This window comes from Sapajus apella, unplaced genomic scaffold (assembly GCF_009761245.1).
Source record: "Sapajus apella isolate SASKATOON/1434 unplaced genomic scaffold, GSC_monkey_1.0 scaffold20, whole genome shotgun sequence".
In the NCBI taxonomy this organism is placed as follows: Eukaryota; Metazoa; Chordata; class Mammalia; order Primates; family Cebidae; genus Sapajus; species Sapajus apella.
In genome coordinates this window covers 390587-399236 of record NW_022436960.1, presented here as the reverse complement: position 1 = coordinate 399236, position 8650 = coordinate 390587, and the positions used below count along the sequence as shown (strand labels likewise).

Below are 8650 nucleotides of genomic sequence, written 5' to 3'. Positions count from 1 at the left end.
ACGCTGGGTGCATGGGGCCACCCCTGCCCTGAGCCCTAGGACGCTGGAGCACGGGGCCACCCCTGCCCTGAGCCCTAGGACGCTGGAGCACAGGGCCGTCTCTGCCCTCAGCCCTAGGACACTGGGGGCACGGGGCCACCCCTGCCCTCAGCTGGAGGATGCAGGAGGCTTTTTCTGCCCACGTCAGCACCCTGCAGCGGCCCTGTCACACACCCTGGTGGCCCCAGCCCAGGTTGAGACAGGTCTGGATCTGTTCTCCTTGGATTTTCCCTGAGTTCTTTCCTAAGATGCCGGCTGCGGAATCCCCCTGTGCAGGGGTGAGGCTGCCTCTTCTGGGAAGTGTCAGTGGCCCTCCCTGCAGCAGCTTGCCCGCCTGACTCCTGTGTGGGGAGTGGGCCCTGCCTGCACACCTTTGCCCCTGCCCAGGATGCTGTCCCTCCTCACTCCTGAGTGTGTCCCGTCTGTCCCCAGGGCCCCGTCCCTTACTCCAGCTCCTGAAGCCCCAGGGAATGGCACGTGGCTCTCAACATGAGCGTCCCTGATGGGGGTTGCAGGATCTCGGGATGAACTCGATGGGCCGGCCTGGTGCTAGAGCCTCTGACGTGGGGGGCGGGGGTCCTTCTGGGCTCAGGCGCTGTGGGCCTAGTGTCCCCCCAGGCCAGTGCCTGCTTCTCCTGGCCTCTGAGCAAAGGAGGGGCTGGTGGTGTTTTCAGGTCGCAGGTGGTGTCCACCCCCTGCTGCTCGAGCCCTGAGTGTGTCCTCTGCAGCCCTGCCCTCCCTCACTCTCTGACCCTTGGCCTGAGCCCTGTGTTATCCGGAGTGGAAGCTAGAGTGACTGCCTCTGGAATGAAAAGGAAGTGGGAACTTCTCTGAAAGTGAAAGTGTGGGGTCCCGGCGGAGGGCAGGGCTGTGGGTGGGGCCGGGTGGGCCTGGCAGGCACTGACCATGGCTGGGAAGTCCCAGCTGTTAGTCACTCGCTCGGGCTGCTCCGGAGGCCCCATGGCCAGGGCCTGACTCTGAAGGCCCCACGGGCCAGCTTCTCAGGTGGCTGCATTCTTCCTGGGCCGAGGCTGCGTGCTCAGCAGGTATGTCCCGGGAAGGTGGAGCAGGAGGGCATGGGGTGCTGTGGGCGGGCGGGGGCGACTCTCAGGCCTGAGGACCATTCCGGCTCTGTGTGTGGCCTTCCAGGCCAAGGGCCTCACTCAGAGCCCAGGCTGCCCGGGCCAGAGCGGCAGCACAAATCACAGCGGACACACACGCACACACTCACACCCGACACACAGCAGACACACTCAGGCAAGAAGCACAGACAGACAGACACAGAGACGGCCTGCAGGCACAGACAGACCCAGCCCGCTAGGGCACACTCCGGGGCAGTGTCACACATACAGGGAGACGCTCTCAGGCCGACGCTCAGGTGTGTGAATGCGGTGCGCTCAAGTGTGCAGGGGCCAGTTGCTCACGCCAGCGTCAGGTTCGCCTTCCTGGTTTCCCCCGGAGACTGCGGAGTACCAGCTGTGGCTGGGGGCTGAGTCCGGCCCACCCCCTGCCTGGGGCTCTCCTGGCCTCCAGGCTCGGTAACTGTCCCTCTGTCAAGTCAAGGCAGGTGTGCCCAGGCCCGGAGCAGGAGGGGGCGACTGTGGTAGGGGCTCAGCTGGTCAGGGAAGGCTTCTCAGGGGAGGAGGCATTTCTGCTGAGCTTTCAATAAGTTGACATTGTAGGCAGAAAGGACAGTGCAAAGGTGTGGAGGAGAGGTGGGCACTTCTGAGTGATCAGAGTGCAGGAAACCAGACGGGTCATTAGAAGAGGCCTTGAATCCCAAGCTAAGGAGGGCGCTGTGCCTCTTCCGAGGGCGACAGCGGCTCAGGCGGCTTATGCTCTGTTGCTCCTGTGAAGGGAAGTGTTGTAAGTGGCTCTCAGAGGCTTTGCTAGGTTATGGAAAAGTGTTGGCTGTATTTACATAATCAATCAAGGCACACAACTTACTAAGCCTTTTTATTAGCTCCAATAATTTTTAGTCTCAGATTTTCTAAGTCAATAATCATGTCACCTATGAATAATGACAGTTTAATCTGCTCCTTCCCAGTGTTTATAGTTCTTATTTATTTCTCTTTCCTTATTGCCTTAACTAGTTCTTCCAAGCAAATGTTGAGGAGCAGGAGTGGTGAGAACACACCCCCTTGTCATTTGCCTTATTTTGAGGGGCCAGGAGGAAAAGAGAAGCTGCGAGGAAAGTTTTCAAAGGCGGTTTACGGGGCCAGGCGCAGTGGCTCGCTCCTGTAATCCCAGCACTTTGGGAGGCTCAGGCAGGAGGATCACTGGAGGCCAGGAGTTTGAGACCAGCCTGGGCAACATAGTGAGACCCCGTTTCTACAAAAAATAAAAAAATTAGCCATGCATGGAGTTGCGCACCTGTAGTCCCAGCTACTTGGGAGGCTGAGGTGGGGAAGTACAGCTTGAGTCCAGGAGTTCGAGGCTGCAGTGAGCTGTGATTGCACCCCTGCACCCCAGTAGGGGTGAAGTGACACAGCAAGACCTTGTCTCTTAAAAACAATAAACAAAGGAGGTTTACATTTTGGCAAGATTCTTATGACTGATCCTAGGAGGTGGCATTGAGGGCGCCTGGGAAGGAGAGCAGCTCCGAGGCTGTGATCAGGGGAGGTGGTGGCAGGTGGGGATGTGAGAGGGGACCAACCCCGCCAGGGCTTGGGCCCAGGGTGCAGTATAGGCAGTCACCCCAGAGGCTCCTTTTGAGCATTGAGGAGTGGAGTGAAAACAGTCCCAGCGTAGGTGGGAGGCTGGGAGCACTGTGGCGTGGCCAGAGGATGAGGAGCGGCTGCAGGAGAGGTCTGGGGGAAAGCGGGGAGGAGAAGCTGAGGCTGGGGCAGGCAGGGTGGGGAAGTCCAGGCTTGACTTCTCGGTCACGGCTAGGGTGGCCCAGGGTGGGAACTCTCAGTGACTGTGTCTCTGGCTGGCTTCCTGCCCCTGCTGGGCCCACAAAGGGTGTGTTAGCCTGACTTGGGGAGAGTAGGACCTGGGGCTCAGGACGGGTTTGGTCTCCAGGGCCTTGCAGTCAGGGAGCGGCAGCACAGGAGCCGGCCCCCCTGGACCTTCCGGACACCGGGACAGAGAGACTCAGAGAGAAAGAGAGCCAGAGAGAGTCCACGGGTTGTGGAAAGGCAGGCACAGGAACAGGGACAGGCCAAGCGAGAGCCTTGGGAGGTGGAGGGGGGAGTGGAGAGGGGCCTTCAGGTCTCAGCCTGCAGGCCCTAGCGTGGCAGCAGGCAGGCCAGCCCAGGGAGGCGGGGCGACCCTGACATCCATGTGTCCCCCATTCTAGGCTGTGCTCTGCGGTGAGGGGGGTAGATGGACAGAGGCTGCCAGGCCAGGGCAGAGGGCCAGGTCACCACAGGGACAGTCCCGTGTGCCACTGAGCAGACAGATGGTGACAGTGGGTGGTGCCAGGAATCTGTACCCAACGTCCTGAAACCCAGATCAGTTGTAAAGAGCAAACAGGGGAAGCCGGAGGCTGGGCGTGCAGCTGGGAGGACAGAGAGGTGGCTGGGGGGGTGCGGGTCGTCCATGAACCCCGGGGGAAGCTGCCGAGGCAGGGTCAGTGGGAGGTGGAGGTGCAGGGAGCTGGCTCCAGGATGGATGCCCGGCTGCGGGGCTTGGGCAGGTGGGAACCACGGAAGGGTTTAAAGCAGGGGAGTGACCTGGCTGGACTTCTGCTTTGGGAAGGTTGAGAATGGCTCGGGACGCTGTCAGGAGCTGCAGGGTGGAAGGTGGCATGGCTGGAGGCTGAGGGGCTATCTGGGGACCACGATGACCCTTCAGTGCAGTTCTGTTTTGGGACAAAAGCAGGCTGAGCGGCTCTCAAACCTCTGCCTGTGTAACCTCCTAAGATTCACCGGCATAGCTGCCCCTCCTTACCTGGCCTTCCTCAGGGCCTCCTGGGAGAGGACCTCCACATCCGACCCCACTCTGGGACCTGCTGACACCCTGGGGGTCTCAGCTGGGAGGAGGGGCTTCTGGGCGGCAGCTCTGACTCCCTCGGGGTGGAGACACGGCAGGTCCCACCTCTGCTCCTGGCTCTGAGCTGTAGACTGTGTCCCTCTGTGAGCTTCAGGTTCCTCATCTGTGAAATGGGCAAAGGACACTGCCTATCTTTGCTGTCACAGAAGCTGATCTGTGTCAGGCCTCGAGCTGGGCACACAGTAGGTGCTTACTAAGTGTGAGCTCTCCCAAACAGGAAGGCAGAGCCTGGCTCACCCTTGCCCCACACCCCGGGCCCCGCCCCCTTGACAGCAGAGGATGAGGTGTGTGCTGAACGGTTCTCTTCACGACATCCTGCCCTGCTGGGCACCAGCCCCCATGCCAAGCATGGAGGGCACCAGGGAGAGAGGGGAGAGTGGAGGCTGGGACAGATGGCGCCCTGAAGTGTGTGGGTCACATCTGAATCAGGCAGGGTCTCTGAAGCCTGGCGCTGGGGGAAGTCGCCGACCTGTGGCCAGGGCAGGGCTGATAAAGTCCATCAACCGCCTGGCTGTCGCTCCCACCTTGGGCCTCTGTCCAGCTGCTTGGCCGCCTCTGGGAACCTCGAGAAAGGTAGGTAGGCACCTTGCTGGAGGGTGAGGGTGAGTGGGGTCTGGGCCCTGCCCACCTTGGTGTCCTTCCACCCTGGCAAACTGGGGCCTGGGGAGGCCCACTTCCTGTCCGATGTCACCCAGCAGTTGGGTGCTGGGTCTGGCCAGGGCTTTGGTCCTGGCACCTGGGTGGGGGGGCACTGGGGCTGGGCTAGGGGCAGATCGAGCCCTTCTTTGGCCCCAGTTTCTCCCAGGGGAAAGTGAGACTTTGCTGGCCTAATACCCTCCCCTGCCCATGGCCCAGCTTCCACAGTGGGGTGGGCGGGAGGCCCCTCCTCTCTCCCAGCCTAAAACCAGGAAAGCAAGCACAGCTGTGAAGGCTGGAAGGGGGTGTGGGCGGAGCCTGCTGTGGGGGAGCAGAAGCAGTTGAGGCTCAGCACCCCCGTGTCCCTGGGATCCCCCAATTCCCTGTGTCTGGGAGGGGCCAGAGCACACTGTGGTGGAGGGGGGGAGGGGGAGAGGCAATGGGTGGGAAACAGCGTTAAGAACCCCCCCAGTCCCCAGTTAAATATAGACCCGAGGCTCCTCCTGCTGCCGCCCCTGCAGCTGCACCGCCATGATAAGCCTCAGGGTGGCCTTGGCCAGTGCCCTCAGGCCCCACACCAGCTCCACAGGCTCTGTGACACCCAGGGCAGGGGGTGGGCTCCCATGGGGATCCCTGCCCTCCCCTTTGAGCCAAAGTAATCGGGCCTTTTGGGCTGACGGGGGGTGAGCTGAGGGACCCGGAGGGCAGTGAAGGGGCTGGTGGTGGCTGGGGAAGGGGGTCAGGGATCCAGGAAGGCCTAGACGTGGCTGCGGGTCCTGCCCTCGGTGCTGTGAGCTGTGGCCTGGACTGCGCCCCACAACCTGCACATCGACTCCCTCCTCCAATTCTAATGGGAGAGTCCCGCCTGGCACTGGGCACCTGGGGAGACGCTTTTTGGGGATGGTCTCAGGGAAGGCTCCTGATGGCAGCAGCAGTGCGTATCTCCATGCCCAGCTGTGGCCTGGCACACTGAGGGCTCTCGCTGAGTGGCCTGGTGACGCCAGTGACGCTTCCTTCTGACAGCCTGAGGGCTGCCTCCTCTGGGAAGCCTCCCCTGACCAAGCCCCTGGGCGTGGCCAGGCCGCAAGGGCTGCACACATTTCCCGGTTCCCTGTGGCTGCTCCTGGGCAGCCTCCAGGCCTGCTGAGCCTCCTTCTTGCCCCCAGCTCGCCTGCTGCCAAGATGTCCTCACCGCGGACAGAGACTCCTGGGCCAGAACTGCAGAGCCCCAGGAAGGCTGAGGAGCTGCAGACTCCAGCTCACAGCTCCCGGCGAACAGGCAGCAGGAAAGAGCCCAGTGGCCACCGCGTCGATGGCACAAGGCTGGGCCTGGGCACCCTGAAGCAGGCCTTCTCCCGGGCCAGCCAGCGGGTTTCGACCCAGGTCTCCAAGGAAGACGCGGGTCTGCTAAGGCGAAGCTCCTGCTCCCTGTTCCGGTCCCTCCGGCGAGCCCTGGACGAGGGCCCAGCTGCTGGCCATTCCCAGGCCACTCCTGAGGTGCCCTCGGAGGTCACGAATGCTGTCAGCCAGCAGGCATCTCCTGGGGCAGCGTCTGAGGAACTGAAACCCGAGGCAGGTAAGGAAGGGCCTCAGAAACACTAAGCATGAAAGGAAATGGGCCAGAGGTCGGGGCAGCTGAGCCGAGGCTTCTGGAAAGGCTCTCCTCCCTAGCTCCCCAAACCCTGGCCCGGACATGGGCACTTATTTATTTATTTATTTGAGACAGGGTTTCACTCTGTCACCCAGGCTGGAGTGCAGTGGTGCAATCACAGCTCACTGTGACCTTGGCCTCCTGGGCTCAAGGAATCCTCCCACCTCAGCCTCCCAAGTAGTTGGGACTGCAGGCGTGAGCCACTGCACCCAGCTAATTTTTAAAATGTTTTGTATTATTTTTGTAGAGATAGGGTTCTTGCTATGTTGCCCAGGCTGGCCTCTAACTCCTGAGCTCACCCAGTCCTCCTGCTTTGGCCTCCTAAAGTGCCGGGATTACAGGCAGGAGCCACCGTGCCCAGCTGGACAATTGCACTTGAAATTCTTGCAGCATCCCTGCAATGGGAGCCCCCCACCATTGGGCAGATGAGAAAAGTGAGGTTCAGAGAGGTGCAGTGACTTGCCTCAAGTCTCACAGCATGGAGAATGGGACTTGAACCCAGGTCTGCACAGCCCAGATCCCCAGCCTCTCCATGGCCTTCCACCGCGGGCTCCGGGTCAAGCTAGGGCCATGTGCACAGCTGGTCACAGGGTTGCAGAGGGTGCAAGGCTCGAAGAGGTGCCAGGAGGAAGGTCAGGGGGATTGTCTAGAGGAGGACACACTGGGAGGGAAGAGGGGCCACCATAGAGGTGGAGGGCTCCTGTGGGGTGGAGGCTGGAAGAGAGCCGGGAGCAGCAGGAATGTAAAAGTGCACACGGGCAGGACACGCCCTGCCTGAGCTCTGACCTCATTAGACCTGCAATCAAGGCTGTGCATGAAGGTATCAAGTCCGGCTGAGCCGGGCGTGGGAGCCAGGCGGAAGGCAGGGCTGATAAATGGCTCTATTCAGCCAGGCTTGGGGTCCCAGGTTCTGCCTTTTCAAAGGTGGCTCTAAGGGAGGGCTCCTGGCAGCTGCAGCCTGCTGTTCCTGGAGCAGGCCTTCAGCTGGGCTGGGGCATCGCGCAGAGGCCAGGCAGTCCAGCCCCGGTAGATGGAGACATGGCCTGCAGGTCTTCGTCCAGGTCGGGGGCTGGGGCGGTCCCTCTCACCGCCCCTCTTCTCGCCTGCCAGTGCAGAAGGCAAATCCGTGGCAGACCTCATTACTGAACGGCAACTGCTGGCGGCCTTGGAACAGCTTCTGCATCTGGAGACGCGGCTGGTGGCGGATAAAGCCTCGCGCACCTTTGAGCAGGACCCCACGGCCTTCGCGCGGCGCGCCATGGACGTGTGCCTGCATTACGACGGGCTGGCAGCTGAGATCGGGGCCATCGTGCGCGAGACGCTGGGCGCCGAAGGCGTGGACGCCGCCGCGCTGGCCGAGCTGGCCCGCGTGGTGCGCGCGGAGGAGGAGGCCCACCCCGCGCCCCCAGACGACGGCGACTTCCTGCGCACGCCGCGCCGCTGGCGCCAGCACTGGGAGGAAGCGGTGAGGCGAAGCGCTCAGGAGCGCGTGCGGCAGCCGGGCACGCGGGAGGCCGAGGGCGCGTCGGGCCTGGCCCAGCTTCTGGCCGAGCTGGGTGGCTTGGTTCGCCGCGACCTGCAGAAGGTGTGGCAGGAGGTGCAGCCCGCGTACTCGGCGGCCGGCTTCCCGGCCTGGGAGGTCTACCTGCGTGCCTTCCACGGCGCTGTCGCCCAGCGCCTCCAGGAGCTCGCGCGCGATGCCCGCGGCTGCGAGCAGCTCTATCTTCTGCTGGACTGGGCGGCCAACGTGTACGGCAGGTGAGGCTCGGCCAGGGCACCAAGCGGCGAGGACGACTGCCGCTTCCCCCGCAGGCCTTGGGGAGCCCACTTTGAGGAGGGCAGGGCCTTTCTCCTTTCCCTCCCTGGGGGAGGGCTGAGAGCCGAGGATTTTGACATGCTTTCCTCCGCGAGTTAGTCCGTGGGGCGCTGCTGCCCCAGGTTTTCTAGGGGTCACCCATACACAGTTCCAGAATTTGGAAAGTTTCCGCGGGGAGGTTCCCACGGGAGCAAGGCCTGTGCTGGTTCACCAGGTGCTTTTGGGCGCATCAGAAAAGGGCACCTCTTGGCCAGGTGCGGTGGCTTACGCCTATAATCCCAGCACTTTGGGAGGCTGAGGCGGGTGGATCACCTGAGATCAGGAGTTTGAAACCAGCCTGGCCAACATGGTGAAACCCCATCTCTATAAAAATACAAAAATTAGCTGAGCATGGTGGCGGGTACCTGTAATCTCAGCTACTCGGGAGGGCGAGCCAGGAGAATCGATTGAATCCGGGAGCTGAGATCTCGCCAATACACTCCAGCCTGGGCAACAGAGCAAGACTCAAAAAA

At 62.0% G+C, this 8650-nt stretch overlaps 1 protein-coding gene across 1 annotated transcript in view; it reads left to right on the top strand.

The window, feature by feature from the left end:
• Positions 1-3606: 3606 nt before the first annotated feature.
• EXOC3L4 (exocyst complex component 3 like 4) overlaps positions 3607-8650 on the top strand; it is a 12830-nt gene continuing 7786 nt past the window's right edge. The window contains exons 1-3 of the mRNA XM_032287300.1: positions 3607-4608; positions 5838-6247; positions 7438-8080. Coding sequence (XP_032143191.1) covers positions 5854-6247; positions 7438-8080 — 1037 coding nt within the window. The 5' untranslated portion in view covers positions 3607-4608; positions 5838-5853. The remainder of the gene's footprint in view (positions 4609-5837; positions 6248-7437; positions 8081-8650) is intronic.